This window comes from Marmota flaviventris, chromosome 20 (assembly GCF_047511675.1).
Source record: "Marmota flaviventris isolate mMarFla1 chromosome 20, mMarFla1.hap1, whole genome shotgun sequence".
NCBI classification, from domain to species: Eukaryota; Metazoa; Chordata; class Mammalia; order Rodentia; family Sciuridae; genus Marmota; species Marmota flaviventris.
In genome coordinates, this window is record NC_092517.1 from 10478441 (window position 1) to 10501030 (window position 22590).

Consider the following 22590-nt stretch of genomic DNA (forward strand, 5'->3'; position numbering starts at 1 on the left):
CTGAGCCACATCCCCAACCCTTTTTTGTATTTTGTTTAGAGACAGGGTCTCACTGAGTTGCTTAGGGCCTTGCTAAATTGCTGAGGCTGGTTGGTTTTGAACTCATGATCCTTCTGTCTAGCCTACCGAGCCACTGGGATTATAGGCGTGTGCCACCATGTCTGGCTCCCAGCTCTTTTTTTCTGATTTTGTTGTTGTTGTTGTTTTGTTTTAACACAGGGTCTCGTCAAGTTGCTAGGCTGGCCTCAAATTTGTGATCCTCCTGCCTTAGCCTCTTGTCACTGGGATTACAGGCCACCATGCCCAGTTTAGTGTCCATTTTTGCATTGTTATTGTTTTAGAGTTTCTGAATACCTATGTGAGTAAAAATGCTTCACTGCCACTTGGTTGCTGGGTGGTTGATTGAGGATGCTCACTAGCAGATTAATTCATAGACTACTAAGTTTTTAAAATTTCCTTCTGGTTTTGAGGCATGGATTTAGTAATATCATTATTAGGGTGCTATTAAAGAAAGGCATAGTAAATATAGGAAATAGTCGCTAAGAGACCTTTTGAAATGAATATTCTTCAGGAGAAGAAGTTAGCAGGAATGAGATTTTTCAGACTTCTAATTGAAATTGCGTTTTGATGAACATTTGAATCCTCAAGAGTTGTCTTTGTAAAGGAGGTTACTTCAAAGTAGCTCCATTGATATTAGCAGGCAGTAAGAATTAATTAGTTATTTCAAATGAGTTAGAATTAGATTGACAATAAAGAATTTAATTAGTTGGGTACTTCCTATACCATTATGTTTTGTTTTGTAGGACCTAGGGCCTCCAGGCAGCTACTGCTATTTTCCTTTTACTTTTTTCCTTGAACTTGGGTTAAGCCCAAAGGTGCTTTACCATTGAGTCACATCCCTAGCCTTTTTTATTTTTTAAGACATGCTTTCAGTAAGTTGCTTAGGGCCTCACTAAGTTACTGAGGCTGACCTTGAATTTGTGATCCTCCTTCATCAGCCTCATGAGTTGCTGCGATTACAGGTGTGCACCTGGCCTACCATTATATTTCATAGAAAAGTTGTTATATAAAGAATTTTTGTCTGTTATATTCATTTTTTAAAAACTTGATTGTGTGTGTGTGATGGTTGCCTGCCTGTGGTCTTACAAAGTTGGTGAGACTGTCCTTGAATTTGTGATCTTCCTGCCTCTCAAGTCATTGGGATTCTAGGTATGCAACACCGTGCCTGGCTGATATATTTAGTTTTTATAGCCAAATGCTAAAGAAAACACAATGAGTTTTTTACTCAGTTTTAATTGCCCTATTCAAAAAGAACTATTTGAGATCCATATTGCTGCTATTTCGAATGTTCTGTATCCTGACAATGTAAGTAAAACTTTACACTTCCAAAATAAACTATCCAGCCTCTGTTTTCCAAGGCAAATCTAACTGCTTGTGAAATTACCATAAACATAATCACATGGAAAAAGCACATCAGCCTGGTACATGCCTCCCAGACTCAGGAGATTGAGGCAGGAGGGTGAAAGTTTGAGGCTAGTCCGGGCAATTTAGCAAGACCTTGTCTCCAAATATTGTAAAAGGGACTTGGGATGTAGCTCAGTGCTAGAGCACCCTGGGTTCAATCCTAGTACTGTAAAAGAACAACAGAACACCTCACATTTTTAATGCTAAAACATGGAGACTTGCCTTCTGGAATCTTTAGGTTTCAGGAGTGACCCTCAGACTAGAAGTTTATCAAGAGCTCCCTTTGATTTTGCAGAGAAGCAGTGCTTGAGTGGTTTGTGTGGAACAGCACAATAGTAAAGAGTTAAATATTACATCTCAACAAGTTTGAGTGGGTAAGTTTGTCTCATAGATGAAAGGAGACAAACATTTAGCACTGTTAGGCTAGAATTTTGGGAGCAGAGATTTTTGTCTCTGGTGACTTGGGAAAGAAGAAAAGCAGAGGCAGGTATGGTGGTGCACACCTGTAATCCCAGCTAATGGGGTTGCTGAGACAGGAGCATCACAAGTTCTAGGCCAGCCCAGCAATTTAACGAGACCTTAAGTAATTAATTAGCAAGACCCTGTTTCAGAATATAAAGGACTGGGGATGTGGCTTTGGTAAAGTGCCTCCAGATTTAATCCTCAGTATAAGAAGAAGAAGAAAAGCAGAGAGAAGAGGATAGTAAACATTTTAAGTGTTGAAGGAGATAGATTAGCAATAGGCATTTAAGAGAGGCAGCCAAAAGGAAAGAGGAGAAAGAACACCCTTTCGTTCTTAAGGTTAACTTGTTAGAGTGCTCTGTTAGTGACATAGCTGAGCAGATACTTGATACCCTGACTCATTTTCAAGCAGCACAATAGGTAGGTAGGTGTTCTTTTTGGAATTGTTTTGTCCTATTTTAAATTTCATTTTAAAAATTATTTTTAACAGATACATATTATGTGTATTTATTATACCCAATAAAATTACAGAATAAATATACATATTTATGGGGTATGATGTCATGATGAATACATGTATGAATTTTGTAATGTTAAATAAGGGTACACCTGTCTCTTTATTTTTTCTTTATGGTGAAAACATTCATTCAAACTCTTCTAGTTTTTTGGTTTTTTTTTTTGTACAAGGAATGGAACCCAGGGGTGCTTAATCACTGAGCCACATCCCCAGCCACTTTTTATATTTTTATTTGGGGACAGGGTCTTGCTAAGTTGCTTAGGGCCTTGCTAAATTGCTGAGGCTGTCATTTGAACTGCTCAGCCACCCGAGCCACTGAGATTACAGGCATGTACCACTGCACCCAGCTTCTTCTAGCTTTTTGAAATATATAGAACATTATCATTATGTACAGTCACCATACAGATTTTTTTTTTAGCTGTAAATGGACACACTACCTTTATCTGTCTGTCTATTTATAGTGGTGCTGGGGATCAAACCCAGGGTCTTATACATGCTAGGCATGTACCAGGGTCTTATATATGCTAGGCAAGCCGCTCTGCCACTGAGCTACAGCCCCCAGACAGATTTTAAAGTATCTTTAAGGGCTTAAATGTTACTATTTCAGAGAGGCCTTACTAGACACCCAGTCATCACCTGATTGCCTTGTTTTACACAGCAGGTAGTTAATGAACACTATTTTTGATTCTTAATTTCCCTTTCCTTCTGTTGAAAACTGAGATAGTGACTAAGTGAATGTATAAAGGAAGAGTTACAGTAGCCTTATAGGCTTATAAGGCCTCTGAGGAAAGAATGAAAAGCAGTAGGTACTTTTACTTTAGGATGTTACAGATTCATCATCTGTGTATGTTGTCACAGGCACACAAAGATAGGGTGTGGATTAGTTGCCAATCATTGCTAGCAGTTTTTAAATTGGTCTCCCTGCCTTGGAGCACCTAGGTGACAATTCATGGATAGTTAGTATGAGTGCCCCAGCTGCTTCTCCTTTGTCTGTGCAGACACCCCAGATGAAAGAACCTATCACTCATTGTGCGGGTTGAAGCCACTGCCACTGGTTTGTGTTGGTAGACTACATGAAACCTGGGCATCCAGACCATAGTCTGCACGAGGGGCCATCTGTGGCAAGAATTTAAAATTGCCTTCACTACCTTTCTGGCTGTTTTTTTTTTCAAGGAGTTACAAGATTGTTTTTGAGTCCATATTATTGCACATTATTCCGGTTTTGAAAGGATAATGTTGGAATGTTATGACTGTTGGGAAAGTTTTGGTTTGCTTTAGAGAAATACATTTCTGAGTAGATTTCTCTGAAGTAATGGTTATCTCGTGGAGAATCTGAGCCATTCAACGTAAGGAGAGGCCTTAGAGACTGAGGCAGGAGGTTAGCAATTTCAAGACTAGTCTCAGCAACTAAGTGAGACCCTGTCTCAAAATAAAAAGTAAAAAGGGGCTGAGGATGTAGCTTGGTGGTAAAGTGCCCCTGGGTTCAATCCCTAGAACCAAAACAAGACAACAGCAACAACACAAAACAAAACAAACCTAAGGAGGCTTAATTGGTTTATATCCCTTATGACTCAGAAATTATCATTTAAAGTTTTTGCATGCTAGTTAAATCTAAATACTGAGCAGAATTCTTCCTTTGAACAACAGCCCATTAGAATTTTGAGTTGCTCTAGTTTTTTATAAGATTTAACTGTTCAAATGAATTTTTTAACATGCTTTTAAAAACTCTGTTCTGTGGGGAAAAATTATGTCTGCATTTGGTAATAAATCCAGATTTATGCAGAAAATTTGAGAATAGGTCATTGTCTTATGAGGTTTTAAGGTACAGTTGTCCATAGTGTTCTGAAATTAAAAGAAAATGAATGCCATATGATCTTTGAAATGTTATGGTGTAATCATGTTATTGAAAGATTATGTACATATTTTCTAGCCCCTTAACAAGCGCAGTCAGATGTGGTAGTATGTTCCTGTAATCCCAGTGACTTGGAAGGCTGGGGCAGGATCACAAGTTTGTGATCATTCTAGAGCAATTTACCAAGACCCTGTCGAAAGTGGTAGAGCAACCTTGGGTTCAATCTCCAGTACTGCAAAAAGAAAAAAAGAAAAAAAAAGTGAAGTAAGGGGAATATCACATTTGAATATGAGGTGTATGTTCATAACTATAACTAATGTAAAGAAGAAGAAAATATATTAAAAATTTCCCTGAAACTAAGAGGAGCTTAGTCTTGGGAGAATGTACTCTGTAAAATTCACTTTCTAGTTTATAAATATTAACACATTAAAGTAGCTTATAATCTTTAAGAGGAAAACAAATTATAATTGCAATTTTAAAGCCAAGAGGTCTTTTCCTTATACCAAGTCTTAAGGTTTTCCCCATATTCTAATTCCATATGTACCTGATGTAACATAAGAGATGGTGGTGTTTGATTATTCCAATTTTTAAAATTATTCAAAATGTTTTATTTGGAAATTATTGCAAATTTATAGAAAAGTTGTGGGAATAAAAGCATTGTGAGGAACACCAGTATGCCTTTAAATTTTTTTTCATTTTTATTTGTTCTAATTAGTTATACATGACAGTATAATGCACTTTGATATATCGTATATAGATGGATTATAATTTCTCATTCTGGTTGTAGAGGATGTAGTGGGTCATATAGTTATATATGTACATAGGGTAATAATGTCTGATTCATTCTTCCATCCTTTCTATACCCATACGCCCACCCCTCCCTTTAATTCCCTCTACTTAATCTAAAGTAACTTTATTCTTCCTTAGCCGTCCCCCGCTTATTGTAAGTTAGCATCCACATATCAGAGAAAACATTTGACCTTTGGTTTTTTGGGATTGTTTTATTTTACTTAGCAAGATATGCTCCAGCTGTATCCGTTTACTGGCACCATAATTTCATTCTTCTTTAAGGCTGAGTAATATTCCAGTGTGTGTGTGTGTGTGTGTGTGTGTGTGTGTATACACGCCACATTTTCTGTGTCCATTCATCTGTTGAAGGGTACCTAGGGTGATTCCATAGTTTAGCTATTGTGAGTTGAGCCGTTATAAACATTGGTGTGGCTACATCACTGTAATATGCCTTTATCTTATTTTAAAAAAAATATTCATTTTTTAGTTGTAGTTGGACACAACGCCTTTATTTCACTTGTTTATTTTTGTATGTGGTGCTGAGGATCAAACCCAGGGTCTCGCACGTGCGAGGCGAACACTCTACCGCTGAACCACAACCCCAGCCCCTACTATGCTGATTTTAAGTCCTTTGCATATAACTGAGGAGTGGGCCTTTTACCAAAAATCAAACTACTGTCAACACATTTTACTGTTAATGTATGTATGACCTGAAATCATTCATATTTGTGAAACATTTGAGGATGAGAAATGTGCACCTTGGCTCTTTATAGTTTAATGTGTATTTTGTAAAATTAGGGATACTCCCTTACATGACTATAGTTTAAGTTGCCAACTTTAGGACATTTAAAAATGCTGTATCACAGTTTTTAAATTTTCTTTAAATTTTGAGACAGTATCTTGCTAAGTTGCTGAGGGTCTTGATAAATTTGCAGTAGATGGCCTTGAACTTGGGATCCTCCTCCTTTAGCCTCCCAAGCCACTGAGATTACAGGCCTGTACCACCACACTCACCTGCTTACCTCTATGATTTTTTCTTCTTGTTTTGTTGGTTGACCCAGTGATTTTATAACATTTTGCCCTGGTGTAGAATCTATTCTAGGGTCAAATACTTCATTTGGTTGTAGTGTCTCTTTAGCTTCCTTTACTGTGAAATATCTTCAGCCTTAAAACAAGACCACTGTACTTGGCACATGAAAAGAAGTTTTTTTTTTTTCAGGCTAAAAGCAGAAATTTAATAAGAGATTTTTGTGGTGTTCCTTATTTCATTCTGTTTTTATAATGCAGCCTGATAACCAGTACCTTAAAAAAAAAATTCTTGGAGAAAAAAAAAACTATTATGAGTTGTTTGTCAGAGAAGGTACTTTTCCACTGTCTTTTAAAGTTTATTATATCATATTTGATTGCTAGTATAGATATACAGGTCAAACAGAGAGAAACTTCTTTTCCCATGTTGTTAATAGCATGCTTTCTGAATTAGTTCATTTAAAAGAACAATTGTAAAATCTAGTCTAGTCCATTTAGAATGATCCTACTTTAAAAGACTGAAATGTGCTAGGATTTCATTCTGTTCTCAGCAGGGTCAGATATCAGAGTTTATAAGTAATCAAAGCACAGCACATCTCTACACTGAAACACAAAGTTGATGCCTCCCCCATCCAAATTGTTTTGAAGTGTCAGAGTGTCTTTGGTGAAATTCTTTAACTAATATAGGTTCATTGTCTCATGTCTTTTGCTTTCCTGGTGTTGACTTTACGTTGGTTTCTCTCTTCCCTTTAATTTTTTTTTTTTTTTAACCCTTTTCCATTTGTCTCACTTCTGAAATCTCTAGTAGTAAATTCTGCATGATGGAGTTGGCATTGTTTTTCCACTGCTGTAGGCATTTATCTGCTTACTTAAATATATTTTAACTGAAAGACCTATGGTAAAACATAAAACCATCAATGTTAAGAACTTTCTGTGACTTTGGAGATAGTATTCCAATTCCTTCTGGATATGGAAGCTGAATTTCAAAGTGGGTCTCATGACTTACTGATTCCCTGACTTTGAGAATGGTCTCTTTACCGTTTTATTTTGCCCAACCACGTTTTTTTGTGCCAACTAGGCAAGTGCTGTACCGATGAGCTTTGTCTCCAGCCCTGTAAGTACTTTATTGATAGAAGAGTTTCAGTATTTTCCTCCTTTGTAGCTTAATAATTCTTAGTGTGTTCAACACATGTTTATGGGAATCTTGCTGAACGCAAGATATTTTGAATAAAAACTCAACTATACTTGCTTACCTAATTTTCAGTTGTTCCACATTATCAACAGTAACTAAATTATAGGAAAATTATTGTTAGCACCTGCTGTCTGAGAAATAATGAAGAGATGCATACCCCAGTAAACTGCAGCTCTGTACATCATTTTATTATTGTAATGTAGCATTATAACGTTTATAGTCACAAATTTTTACTGCCAGAAGGTACTTGGAAATCTATTTCCTTTTTCTATAAAATGGTAATGATTTGCCTCTTCCTATGTCATGACTTTTTTTTTTTTCTTTTTTTTAAATGTGGAAAATATCTTAACTTTTTTTTCCCACTTCACAGTATTAGAACTTGAATCTGGGGTTTGGACCCAGTTCTGTGCTAACCCTGACCTATATTCCTGGCACTTTTTGCTTTGTTTTGTCTTGCTAAGTTGCTCAAGCTAACCTTGAATTTGCCATCCTTTTGCTTCAGCCTCAGTTGCTGGGATTACAGGCGTGTGCCATGGTGCCTGGCCCCTTAACCATTTTTAGGTGTGCAGTTCCATAGTATTAAATACATTTTGTGTGACCAACACCACTGTCTATCTCTAGAAGTTTTTTTTTTTTAATCTTTGTGTTCACTAAAGGGAGTTCCTCAGTGTCTCTTCCCCCAGCTTCTGGGAACCTTCATTTTGTTTTCTTTTTCCCCAGTGCTGGGATTGAACTCAGGTTTTGCTACATGCTAGGAATGTGTTCAGTCCCCACCATTCTTTCTGTTTCTATGGATTTGGCTCCTTTTAGGCACGTTCTATAAGTGAAATCAGAAAATGTCTTTTTTTCTTTTCTTTTCTTTTTTTTTTTTTTTTTTTGAGACTGGCTTATTTTCACTTACCATGATGTCTTCATGGTAATCCATGCTGTAGCTATGGAATGTATATATCACATCTTGTTCATTTTTGCTCAAGGACATTTGGGTTGCTTCCACCTTTTGGCTATTGTGAATAACAGTGCTGTAAATATAGGTATACAAAATGTCTTTTTAAGTCTCTGTTTTCAATTCATTGGGATATGTACCCAGAAAAGGAATTGTGGGATCTTATGGTCTAGACTGTTTTCTGTTACTGTAATAAAATACCTGAGGCTGGTAACTTTAACTATACAAAGTCTGGTTGTGCTGCCATCTTTAGAGAGCCAATAACTTTGAGAGGAAAATGTTTCATTAGCAATAAGCCTACATCAAGGGAGATAGGAGGCTGTTCCCCTGTCTTCCTTACCAGGAACAAAAAAGGTTTATATTGAATCTTTTGTGGAAATGTCTCAAGTCTCGGGTAGATTGGCGCCATGGTAGTTTGTCTTGAGAGGTGACCAGTTCTGGAATGTGGGTTGTGAGCAACTATCTTGGTCTGGAGGTTACCAAGTGTTACCAAGTGTCCTTATGACCCTAAGAAAATGTGATTGTTCAGTCTTGTGGTTTGAAGGTCTGTGCATCTGGTTTCAGTCACAGACATTCTCTGCTTTATACTTTTCTGACAGTTACCTCTTTGACATTTCTGTAACCTAGGAATGGGGAGTGCCCAGGGAACCTACTGGTAGATTTTAACTAATTGTCCCTGTCCCCTCCCCCAATCCTAGGGATTAAACCAGGGCCTCATGCACATTAGAGTTCTCTACCACTGAGCTACATACCCAGCCCTTTTTATTTTTATTTTGAGACAGGGCCTTGCTGAGGCTGACTTACAACTTCTGATGCTCCTGCCTCAGCCTACTGAGTTCCTGGAATTATAGGAATTTGCCATCTATACCAACCCCTTTTGTTTATATTTTTAGTAGCCATCTTAATGGGTGCTATCTCTTTATGGTTTTGATTTGTGTTTCCCTAATGGTTAGTGACATTGAACATCTTTTCATGTGCTTATTGGCTATTTGTATATCTTCTATTATGATTAGTTTTTTAAATATCTTTATTTTTGTTTTTATGTGGTGCTGAGGATCGAATCCAGTACCTCACACGTGCCAGGCAAGTGCTCTACCACTGAGCCACAACTACAGCCCTATTATGATTAGTTTTGATATATCTAGTTTTGATTCATGAATAGATTGTCACACAGTTCATATATATGAAAGTTCTGAGAATTAATGTCTAATATAAGTGAAATTAATGATTAGTTGTGCTAACATTTTTTCTCAACCAAAACACCACTGAACAGGAGAGAATGAATGAACTTTTGGAGTTCTATAAAATGGGAATTTAGTTTGCTTGGGACTTATAGTGGCTAGCTTAAGTTATACAAAAAATTGGCTAGGGTTAGGGCCTTGAAAATAAAAATTGTCTTATTTATTTAACCAGTCCTTGAAACTAGTCTTATTTGTTTAACCATTTAGGTGTTGAGATACTCATTACTCTTAGTATGCTTACCTAAAAAGGTTAACTCATTAACCTTTTTGCCAAAGCAGCTGGAATATAAATACATAAGTCAGTATTTACTATGGCTCATTAAGATGTCTTTCACAATAGCTGTCAAAGAATATGGCAAGAAATTTGTAAGAAATTATGCCAATTTTGATACTTTTCTGAAAGGTATAAGATTGGAATGACTCAGTAGATAACCACATGCCTGAGACCACATAGTGGTTAGATATTAAGAGTTGATAAAGGACTGTTCTTCTTAAGTTAATGTATTTAGTATAATTCTAGCTGATATATTAAAATTATTAATTTCTACAGTTTACTTGGAAGGTGGGAGATGCAGGAAGGCAATTTGAAAATGCTCCAAATTCTTGATCTACTGTGTACAATAATACATAGAATAAGCTTTGATTAAAAAAAAAAACAACACACAAAAAACCCTAGTGTTTACTCAGGAATAAACAGACTGGTGAAAATTGAGAACCCACCTTTCTTTGTATAGTATTTAGCAGATCACTCTTAATTAGTTGGGCAAAGTGGACCTTTTCTCAGGTTTAATTTAATAAAAATGTTTATCATAAATTGCCCATTTTTCTTTAGGTACATTTTTACAAGGTATGCATGCTTCACCCAAATGGAAAACATAAAATATTATGTCTCAATACCTAGTGATGACTTTAGAATAAATCACTTGCTCTTATTTGTGCTTAATAGGTAGCCTATTCCTCACATCAACCCATAGGAACCCAGGAAAAGTATTTATAAACATATAAAAAAGCTACAATATTTGCTCAGTAGATCAATAAGAAGTTCAATAATTATTTATACAATGAAGTGGTAAATGTCAGGAAATTCAAGAAGTAAATTGGAAAATTGGATATATCTTTCATCCTTAAATGTTTACATGAAGCACCTAATTTCTATCTTACTAAATGAAAGAGTAGATTTTTAAATTGATGGTGGGATGATTACAGGTTAGTCATTTGGAAATAGAATCTTCCTTTAAGTATATAATCAAGTTCCAAACTGATGAATATTTTAAATGTGAAAAAGTCATATGAATACTATGACAAATATTTAGTTGTAGTCTTATGATATCGAGAATAGAAGCCCAAAAGGACAGTTGATTATGTAAAAGGAAGAACTGCTATATGACAACATTTTATGAGCCTTATTATTAAAAGACTAACTCATAAAAACTATTCAGCAATGAATGTTAACATTTATTGTCACACTAGTTTAATGAAAATAAAAAACAGAAGTTTTTCTTCTGGTTTTCTTCTACTTTGTGAAAATATGTGTGGGAGAATTTATAAATTTTTATAAGTGTTTGTAATGTAAGATGCCTCGTTTCCAAAGTGTCTTTTTAATGGAAGAATATGCTTTTATATGAGCAAAGTAATATTCTTCTTTAAGAGCTGGGGCTATGAGGAACATTTTCTTAAAGTAGTTTGTTAGCACCACTAAAATATGAGTTATTTGCTAAAATGGGTACAGACGTAGTGTTGATGCTAGAAGATTATTCTCTTTATAAATACTGATTCATCTAACTCCAGACATTTTGTTTGTTTAGTCAGGTCAATTCAGTGAAGATATGATACCCACAGTGGGCTTCAACATGAGGAAAGTGACTAAAGGTAACGTCACAATAAAGGTACGTCAGTTTTTTTCTGTAATCCATGGTTAGAATACACAGCTTGGAAATTTTCCCTGTTTCTCTGGTTTTGCTTGAGTATTTTGCAGTTCCTAGGTAATGAATGGGCATGTAATCATTTTTGTTTCTTCATAAAGAATGTATAAGAGTTGAAATGTTGGGCTGGGGATGTGGCTTAAGCGGTAGCGCGCTCGTCTGGCATGTGGGCAGCCCGGGTTCAATCCTCAGCACCATATTCATACAAAGATGTTGTGTCCGCTGAAAAAACTAAAAAATAAATATTAAAAAAAGACACATAAAAAAAAAAGAGTTGAAATGTTAAGTGCCATTAAAAATTAGCATATGGATTAGTAGAAGTGATATTTGGGATCTAGGTATTCCCAAGAAATAAAGATCTCATCTTCAGCATGTTTGGATTGTGGCATTACATTGTTTCATGAATAATATTTTATACTGAGAGGGAATTAATTATTTATAATATTGATACTTTGATATTATGTCTTTGGCAACAATACCATCACCCAGTTTTTCTTCTTCTAAGCCTAAAATTGAAACTATAAAATAGGAAAAAGTTAACTAGTTCTTTAACATGATTTTCTTTTCAGAATGAGTTTAATAGGTTTATATCCTGAACCATTGTTAGGGATAATATTTTAGCATTTTCATTGGTTTTTTTTGTTTGTTTTGTTTTTTAACAGTTACTGCCTTTTTTTTTTTTTAAGTTGTAGATGGACATAATACATTTATTTTATTTATTTACTTTTATGTGGTGCTGAGGATTGAACCCAGTGCTTCAGGCATGCTAGGCAGGTACTTACCACTGAGTCACAACCTCAGCACCTCATTGGGGTTATTTTTGATGCTTTGATTCAATCTTTCATGGACATTTATTTCTAAAAATGGCCTGGACCATAATGACTGTTTTGCCCAGTTCTTGTGATTTGTAGAATCTGTTCATTAAATTCTTTGGCTTTTCTGGATGAAACTCCTTATTTAGTCATGTATATATGTCTCTTTATACATTTTTCTGGTACCTGGCTAAGTTGGAAACCTTGAAAGTAAATACCATGACTTAAGAGTTTTATGTAGCTCAGTGATCAACATGGTTCTGTACAGAATAGGCTTAATATTTATTATGAAAAACACCTACGTGGGAATGGTGGCTGTATTGTTCATAGGATAACTTAAAAAGATTGGGCATTCAGACAATTGAACTTTACAATAGCTTCTGAACTGTTGTTTTCTATCTTGGGATTGAAATCTGGCTGATTCATGGTTCTGTAAATTTTGAAATTGTTACATTAAAGACATTTTTAGTATTAGAAGTGTATGAGTTAACAGGAAAAGGAAGAAATTATGGCACATGAACCAAGTATTTGCTCAAGCAGAGTTTTAGATCTAATGTTAGCCTATTAAATATGGACATCAAGTTTAGAAGTGCCCCAAAGAATTCCCAGATTAAGAGCTTATTTGAGCTTAAGTTTTTAGGAGCACTTTGACACACTGTGAGATTAAATATGTCTTCCTGATCTCTCTCCCATTCTTCCTTCAGTGAAGTATTTGAAATACCTTTATTGAGAATTGTTTTGTCTTAATTTAAAGATCTGGGACATAGGAGGACAACCCCGATTCCGGAGCATGTGGGAACGGTATTGCAGAGGAGTCAATGCCATCGTGTAAGCTTTGTTAAAAATTTAAATCAATTTAGGCTTCTGAGGAGAAGGTTGTTTTAATACTTCCGAAGTCTAGGTCTTTATGTCAGGCAATAAAAATCTTTCTTTTCTAATTTCTTAGTGTAATTTCATTAACATGAGAGTTTAAAAAAAATCAACTGTAGAATGAAAGCTTTATTTATGTTTGTTTGTGTAGCTAAGAGCTACAGGACATAAATGCTAGCATGTATTAAGTCTCTACAAACACTTGCTGAAAGCGTTTATAAATGCTGAGCTTTTCTTTATCTAGGACTTTTAACAATTTTAACAACATTAAATCTTAAGAAAATTAAAAATCTATGTCCTAGTTGTCATCATCAAGGCACATGGAAAAGGCATATTGATCATTTCTTTTTTTTAAGTTACATGATAGATGCTGCAGATCGTGATAAGATAGAAGCCTCTCGAAATGAACTACATAATCTTCTAGATAAACCACAGTTACAAGGAATTCCTGTAAGTATGGGTTATGTGTTACTTTACATTTATAATTATAGGATAATAGTTGTCACTAAGGATCCACAGAGATCAGTTCTGGGGCCTTCTATGGATATAAAAATGGCCTATTATTTATTATTTATTATTATTATTGATATTTTGGTACCAGGGATTGTACCCAGGGGTGCTTAACCACTAGCCACATCCCCAGCCCTTTTAAATATTTCACTTAGAGACAGGGTCTTGCTAAGTCGCTGGGCTGACTTTGAACTTGCAAGCCTCCTGCGCCGCTGGGATACAGGTGTGCGCCTCTGTGCCTGGAAGTCCTTATGCAAAATGGGTATTACTTGCATGTACTCTACATACATCCTCCCATGTTGTTTAAGTCATCTCCAGATTACTTATAATACCAATACATTATAAATGCTATATAAGTAGTTAACAGTATTTAGGGTTGACGACTATAAAAAAAGTCTGTACATGTATATTAGTTTCACTTTTTTAAAAAATTAATTTTGATCCTCATTTGTTTGAATCCATGGATGTCAAACCTGTGGATTTAGAGAGCTGATTTCATGTTATGTTTGAAATTAGTAAAATGTCGTCTTTTTAAAGGTCTGAAAGATTTATATTTCCTGAGTTATCTGCCATGTCCTAGGCATTGGCTAAACTCCTAGCAACAGGGATATGGTGTTGCGTGGAAGTGAGTAAAAACATACTGCATGCGCTCATGGAGCTTGTGGCTTAGTGGGCAAGATACATGGTCTGTAAACAGCTAAATAATGCTTCTCTGATAATTTCTATGATGACATTTAGAGGGGAGGTTTTATATAGTTTTAGGATAAGAAGAAGGAGTCTGAGGAGGTGATGTGTGAACTGAGAGCTGAAGGATGTATAGGAGTGTGTGGGGTGTGACAGCTGGAGGGGAAGGACAAGGAAGGCCTTTTGGTGGTAGGAAGTAGGCCCTAGAGCTCAGTTGAGTGGGGAGAATGGGGTAGAGCATGGCCTGCAATGTTGGAGCTGGGACACTAGAGGCCGCACTGAGCAGGACTGTGGGAAATCACTGAAGTATTTGCAAGGATCAGATTTAGTATTTGAATATATCACTCTGATTATAGTTACAAATGAATCGAAGTGGTCAAGAAGGAACTATGAGGAGGACAGATTTAGGAAGCTGTTTTAGTAGCCCTGACAAATTGTAGGATGTTGGATTAGGGTAGTATTGTGAATGACATGGGGAGAAGGAAATAGATTTGAGAGACATGTAGGAGTATAGTCCAACAGATGAAGCAATGAATTAAAAGTGAAGGATAAAGAGGAATTCTGGCTCCTGGCTCTTGCAGTTAGATGGAAGGTGGTGCCATTAGTTGGGCTAAGGGATGCTGGGGAGGACCAGCTTTAGCCTCTCAATAAAATCATGAGGGCCTGATACTTCAGTTACATTACCTCCATTAATCCTCGCAACATACTGAGATTAGTGTTTTTTTCCCCATCTTCGTAGCCGTCATTAGACATTTATCACAAGGCCAGGTTTGAATCTGTTTCGGACTTCAGGTCTTACTCTTTTTCTTCCATATTAAAGACTAATTCTGTATACCATAAATAAAAATCAGTTTTATTTGGTCATCATAAGGATTCTCACTTTCAAGCAGTAGAAAACTGATTTAAGATTGGGTGTGGTGGCCATGCACACCTGTAATCCCAGTGACTCAGGAAGCTCAGACAGGAAGGTCGTAAGTTCAGGACAGCCTGAGGCAACTTAGTGACACCCCTCTTAAAAAGAGGTGGTGGGCTTTTGGGGATGTAGATCAGTGGTAGAGCTACTTGTGCATAGCATGTGTTAGTCCCCAGTACCACAAAGGGAGGAAGACAAAGAAAGAGGGTAGGAATGAATGATTTAAGGGTATTGGGGAAAGTTAGAATGGTAATTGAGAAGGTTGTTTCTGCTTTCTTTTGAAAGCATATTTATATAACAGTCATGATAACAGAGTATATAATTACTGTATTCATCCTGATGCCTACACTTATCCATTGTCTTAGAGTATTCATAAGTGTATAAGTATACACTGTATAAGTATATTCTATAGAATGGACCCTGAAATTCTGTTTTATTATTTATGTAGCTGCTACAGATTACACCCAGGGCCTTGTGCATGATAAGCATGTACTCTATCACTGAGTCAAATCCCCAGCTCCTGGATACTGGTTTACTAAAATTCTGTTTCTATGTTCACACGAAGTATGATTGAGATTAAAAAATGAAAGAAAGAAAGGCTTTCCACCCTTGCTTAAGATATGTTCCTATTTTAGTTTTGGTTTATTAAGAAACAGCAATGTACTTGGGGCTGGAGTTGTGGCTCAGCGGTAGAGTGCTTGCCTACCATGTATGGGGGCACTGGGTTCGGTTCTCAGCACTACGTATATAAATAAGTAAATAAAATAAAGGTCTATCAATAACTAAAACATATTTTTAAAAAAAGAGAAATAACAATGTACAACATAAACTTAGAAGGTTTCTTTTTAGAGCTGTGGATTGAACCCAGAGCTTTGTACACATGTGTGAGCTCTACCACTGAGCTACACTTCCAGCCCAAAACTTAGAATGTTTTAAATAGAAGTTGCAGTTGCATACCGAATTAAAGGCATCTATGAGGTAGGCATTAAGTGAATATCAATATGAATAATTGAATGAACGAGATAGGCCACCAGTTATGCAAATATGCTTTAGTATTGAGGTATGTATTTACATTAATTTTAACATCTTCAGATATAAAAATGATATGCTTCTGTGATATTTTTGTATATAAATGTTTATCCTTAATATCTTTTCATTTTAAAGGTACTAGTACTTGGAAACAAGAGAGATCTTCCAAATGCCTTGGATGAGAAACAGCTAATCGAAAAAATGTATGTCTAAGAATGAGTTATCTTGTTTTAAAAATTTAGTTCTAAATCATACATTATGCCCACTGTGCTGTTTAGCATCATTACATTATCCAGGAATTATTGTAGTCCTGTTTTTTTAGTAAATAAACTTGGCCTACGAGAGAAGTGAATCCCTAAAGTTTTAGTAGTAGTAAAATAATTTCTTCAGTGTACTAATGAAAATAACAAGTAAAATCAAGCAGAGTGGTCAGTGTGACAGCTATTTTAAGCAAACATTTATTCTTTGAACTGTTTCTTACAGGAACCTGTCTGCTATTCAGGATAGAGAAATTTGCTGCTATTCAATTTCTTGCAAAGAAAAGGATAATATAGGTAAGAAATGACTGATATTTTTGGAAGGAATGGGTATCATTGGAAGGAATATTTAATACTTCTTGCTGTTCATTTTCCCCCATTTCTGATTAAGTGACTTTACAGAGTACTATTGCTTTTGCCTCAAGATAAAGCTTAGACATTATATGTTTTGACAACAAATGTAATATTCTAAATCTTATATACTATTTAAATAAATTCAATAAAGTCATGAGATTAAACATTATGTAATACCAATTTATTGTATTAATTTTCATAGATCCAGTATCCAGCAGTGCTTTACAACAAAATGAGTTTTGAAATAAGACTTTACAAACAGGCATTGTAACAATTTTTCAGTTATTAAGCCAGTATATTACTGTAATGTGTTACCTCTCTACTGGAAGCATAAGCCAAGAATACCCTTTACCTACATAATATCTGTAGTAATTTCTTAGAACTGTCACAACAGAGTACTATACACTTGGTGATTTCTAACAACAGACAATTATTTTCTCATGCCCAGAAGATTAGATGTTGAAAATCACAGCTGTTGGCAGGCTCATGCACTATCTGAAGGCTGGGAAGGATCCAGCCTTGCCTCACTCTAGTTTGTGTTGGATGCCGACTGTGCTCGCCGTTCTTCAGCTTATAGATGCATTGCTCCTGTCTCTGCCTCATGGTCATGCTTCACATGGCTTTTTCCCATGGTGTGCACATAATATCTTCTTTAAAGGACACAAGTTGTTGGATTAGGGCCCACATAACCAGTATGATCTTATCTTAACTAATTACTCCTACAGAGACCCTGTTTTCAAATAAAGTCACATTCTGAGATTCTAGGTGGACATGAACTTTTAGGAGGACACTGTTCAATTTAGGTCTGTCTTCTCAAGGCCTTACATACCTACCTGCTTACATACCATACGTGCATACATATATAATTACTGCTCACTTCAGTCTCTTAACTAATTTCATGAGGGATTATTGAACAAATATGTATTCAAATAAATGTAATAAATAGTATATAAAAGTACATTTAAAAATAATTCTAATGTTTTTTCCCCCCTTGGGCTATAATCCAGCATGTGTTGGATCTTATCACACTTAATGTTTTTTCAACTTAATTCCAGTTTGTCCTCCTCTCCCCTACCCCAACCCCCTAACCCCAGTTCCAGACATGTTCTGATGAGCTCTTAGTGTTGATAGCTATTCTGACCATTTCCTTTAAAGATAACCTAAAAGCAGTGTAATCCCTGATAGACACAAATTTTCCTTTATTAAGTGGATACAATAAGTGACTTGTTATATCAGGAACATTCAGTTAATTTGAGAACAGACACTACAAAGCCTCTACAAATACTTAGACTATATTTTTAAAAAATTCTGTTATGTGTGAGTGGAGAAAACTCTTGTTAAATTTTAAGGCATGCTCCTAAGGGAGCATTTGTTCTACCCCTGTGTTTGTTGGTGGGGAATTTTCCCCTCAGGAGATGGTTTGTTTGTTTGTTTTTTTTTTTTTTTTTTTTTTTGGTTGTCACAAATAGGAAAGTGATGCACGCTTTTGAGTAGAGACTGGAGATGTTGATGACTTGATCCAGACCCCACAGCAGAGAATTAACAGCATAAAACATCAATAGTTGCAAGGGTGAGAAACCTTGCTCTATAGTAACTGTAATTTTTAGTACATCACACTATTCTATAAAGACATTACTCCCTTTTATTTTCTTAAGTGTTTCCTAAAATAGAAAACAACAAGAACTTTGAAGGGAGACAAATGATCTTTTATTTTACTAATGTCATAAAATAACTAAATTTCCTGTGGAGGGGGGAGGGGTCTCTTGAACCCAGTTATGCAGGAGATACAGCAGAGCTGGTGAGAACTTATGCTGTTTGAGGCTGGATGGGTCAGTAGTCATCATGTTTGTAATTTCAAAACTGTTGATTCACTTAAAGTGTTACCAAGTCTGTGTTACCAAGTCTAAGGAAACTAGAATCAAAGTGAGTAGTTTGTAAATCAGAATGTCTGTTTTTTGTTTTGAACAAGAAATAAAACTAACAGTGACATTAGATATTTGTGTTGCACATGAAATACCTCAGTTTCATTCAGATCACATGGGGGACAGATTACCTCTGGGAAGATGATCTTTGCAAGGACCCTTTATACTGTGACTTTTTTTTTTTTTTTTTCTTAGAAGATGAGTCTCCATCTGTATAGAGCACTTCTTTTCTGCATTTTAACCTGGCCTCAATGATTCATCTGTCTATAGAGCATTATTGCCTGTCCAGTGTCCACAGAGGTTTTTGTTTGTTTTTTAATGAATTTCTTAAACATGTATACTTGGTTGTTCACTTCAGAGTCACCTTTCCTCCTTATTACTGCCTCAGTAGGGATGTGAAGGACCTGTTTTAACAGTTGTGTTAAGTCCTATTCCCGTGAGCAGGTCATATTTGTTCATATCTCAGATCTAGACTCTTCTTTATAGTGTGCTGCTTACATTTTCTCTAATGCATGTTAGTTGGGAAACTGGAAGATCAAATTTATACTTTTCTTTTAGGCTTGGGGCCTAAGAGAATATAATTACTTCTAATAGTTTCTCACATCCTTTAGGTGGGCGACACCCCCCTTTATTCTTTATTTATTTTTGTGGTGCTAGGGATTGAACTTAGGGATTCACACTTGCCAGTAAAGTGCTTTACATTGAGCTCTCTCATACCTAGGCCCCTGCTCCTTTACTATGTTACTTTGAGGGAAAGCCTTGCTAAGTTACCCAGGCTGGCCTTGAACTTTTTTTTTTTTTTTGTAGATGAGCACAATACCTTTATTTATTTATTTGATTGCTTGTCTATGTATTTATTTTGTAGTTGTTGATAGACCTTTATTTATTTATATGTGGTGCTGAGAATTGAACCCAGTGCCTCACACATGCCAGGCAAGTGTGCTACCACTGAGCCACAACCCTAGCCCCTTTATTTATTTTTATGCGGTGCTGAGGATCAAACCCAGTGCCTCACACATGCTAGGCAAGTGCTCTACCATTGAGCTACAGCCTTAACCCTGGCCTTGAACTTTTGATCTTCTTGCTTCAGTCTTGGGAGAACACAGAACAGTAATTCAGCATCCTAACTTACTGCCTTTTCTCCTCAGTCTGTGTTCTTTTTCTCATTGATGTGAACTGCGGTAGCTTTATCTGCCACCTATGTGATGAGAAGACCTTGCTAGTCCCCATGTCTTCTCTTATCTGCGGAGCTACCTCACCTGCTAGACACCTTGGCATGTGGTTCCCCACATTGTAATGTGTCCGCAGCTGCATTCTTTGTCTTTTTCCCTCAGAGCTGTTTTTGAGCTACTGCCTTACTTAGCAGGGACATGACAGGTATTCATTCAGGCCAGAAGATTCTTTCTCACTTAATACCTATAGTCACTTACCATCTCTTGTCAGTTCTCTGTCTCAACCTGTTCCTTATTCCACTCCATCCATACAGTGCTTGGCTTCCTCCAGGCCTTTATATCTTTCCTGTTCCGGTTGGAATGCTCAGCCTCCATCTTGGCAAACCTCCACATTGTCCTTTTGTTGATATTGCTAGCTTACTAAGTAAAGTAAACTGATAGACCTTCTCTGCTGATAACTTTCCAGTGACTTCCTGTTGACCTGAGACTACAATCTTGATTTGTTAGCACATAAGACTGGAGTACAGAGTTATCTGTCCCCCTCTAGTCTAGTGGTTTTCAACACAGGATGATTTTGCTCCCCAGAAGACATTTGGCAATGTCTGGAGATGTTTTTGGTTGTCACAGTGCATGTGGGATGATAAGGGAATTGTAGTGGTTAAGCCCACAGATGCTGCAAAATATTCTACAGAGCACAGGAAAGGCTCACCCTGCAACACAGGAAAGTGTTAATGCAGCTCAGAGTGTGAAAAGGGCAAGGCTGTGGAACCCTTGCTGTGGCCCATAGTGACAGCCCCTCCTCCAGACCTGTGCTTTAGCCACACTTGTCACTCACAGTCCATCCTAGTTGCACACTGGTTTGTGCCCTTTTTGATTCTTTGGCTTTTGCAGTCTCTTGGCTGACATTCTATAAGGTACCACAAACCCAAATGATTACTTGTGTCTTTTTATCATACTTAAAAGTCTTGGGATACAGGAGGCTCTCCCATATCTTTGCATTTCTGTCAATTTACATGCAATAATTGATGTTATAGGCAGTGAGTAAAAGATGGCTTCAGTTATTCTTTACACAATTTCATTTTTAAATGAGCAGACTCTCCATCTCCAGTCTCTGATAATTTCTCATATTATCCTCATGAAGCTCAGGTAATGGAGTACAGCTACAGTGAAGCAGAAGAGACCGCCATGTGCCTTGAAATGGCTGCATGTTAAGTATTGTCTGTTTGACATTTAGTTTTTTAATTTTGGTATCTTGACACTTTCACTTTTCCTTCTGTCTCTAGATATCACACTTCAGTGGCTTATTCAACATTCAAAATCTAGAAGAAGCTGAAACATCTCCTGAAGTCTTCCAGTCCTTCTTGGCTATAATCCTAGAATTATTGTCCGTTCCTCTGAAGTACTTCCCAGAATACGGTCCTTCCTAAACCCAAGAAATTGCCTTTTTCAGAGTTTATTTCTCATGTGCACTGCTGAAGATGTGTATCCCTAATCCTTCATAAAGAATCAGCTAGAGTTGTCATGATAAAGTCGGCATACATGAAAAGGCTTCTCACACATAATTGTCTTAAACAGTGTGTAGAGCTTTTTAAACACACACACACACACACACACACACACACACGACCATCTTAAATCAAGAAAATCGCATATTTCCCAGACTGGTCTTTCTGGGCCAGTGTTTTATATTGGTTTTCAGTAAATATCTATAATATTTCATTATAGAGTCCAGTAGCTTAATATTGATATGGACTTGATACAGCATGAAATTTCTAGTGCCACACACAGTATTTAGAAAACCTTTAAGCCTGACTCATGTGAGATATAAACATAATGTTTATCTTGTCTCACAAATGCATGTGAAATGTATAATTACACCTTAGGAATTAAAAAATGGTCTGCAAAGCAGAGGCACCAGATCAATGTTGGTTCTTTATACTGCAGACATCCTACCTGGTGAATTTTAAGAATGTTCTGCTTTCTGAGAATCTTATCAGCAGATGGCAGTGGGGACGTGGGAAGAAATGAGCATGCTGTTTTGTATCTGTCCAGATCATTACTATTTTTTTTTCCTTTGAACACACTTTTTTAAGGGGTTGGGAATTGAAGATTTTCTCAAGCTTTCGTGAATTTAGAGCATTCCAACCAATATAATAAAATCTGTTAAGAATGTCAGACTTGTTCAAACACCTGTTTGTTCTCCTGTCTCCAGTCATTGACTCAGTGCTGCTGCGTGACACTGTGACTCCTGATGTTTCATATCCAGTCACAACGTTGACTTTCAGCACAAGAGATGCTTATAAACAAATAAAATTCCTATTTTTCTCTTACCAATATAAGGTTCGGCACTCTTTTGTCTGGTGCCATTAGACATCTTGATTATTGTGACAACTCTAGACCTGCCTGCTTTATCTAATGTAATCATGCGCAATGTCTACAGGTTGTTTAATAATCATACAGAACTGAGGAACTGAGGCTGTCTTTTGTTTGCTTCTATGATACAGAAACGTATAAAAACTGAAAATGAACATGTTTTGTAGCTTAGTGATCTCCATATACATAAAGGGACATATTAATACTGGTTAACTTGTAAATCGTTACTCTGATATTGTGTACTGGATAAAGCTCTGTGCTACACCTGCTTCTGTGTTGCCTCACA

At 36.4% G+C, this 22590-nt stretch overlaps 1 protein-coding gene across 1 annotated transcript in view; it reads left to right on the top strand.

Annotated features, from left to right (window-relative positions):
* Positions 1–22106, top strand: part of Arl8b (ARF like GTPase 8B) — a 42605-nt gene extending 20499 nt beyond the window's left edge. Inside the window, exons 2-7 of the mRNA XM_027931858.2 lie at positions 11292–11372; positions 12975–13048; positions 13447–13540; positions 16362–16429; positions 16710–16780; positions 21215–22106. Coding sequence (XP_027787659.1) covers positions 11292–11372; positions 12975–13048; positions 13447–13540; positions 16362–16429; positions 16710–16780; positions 21215–21264 — 438 coding nt within the window. The 3' untranslated portion in view covers positions 21265–22106. The remainder of the gene's footprint in view (positions 1–11291; positions 11373–12974; positions 13049–13446; positions 13541–16361; positions 16430–16709; positions 16781–21214) is intronic.
* The last annotated feature ends 484 nt before the right edge of the window (positions 22107–22590 follow it).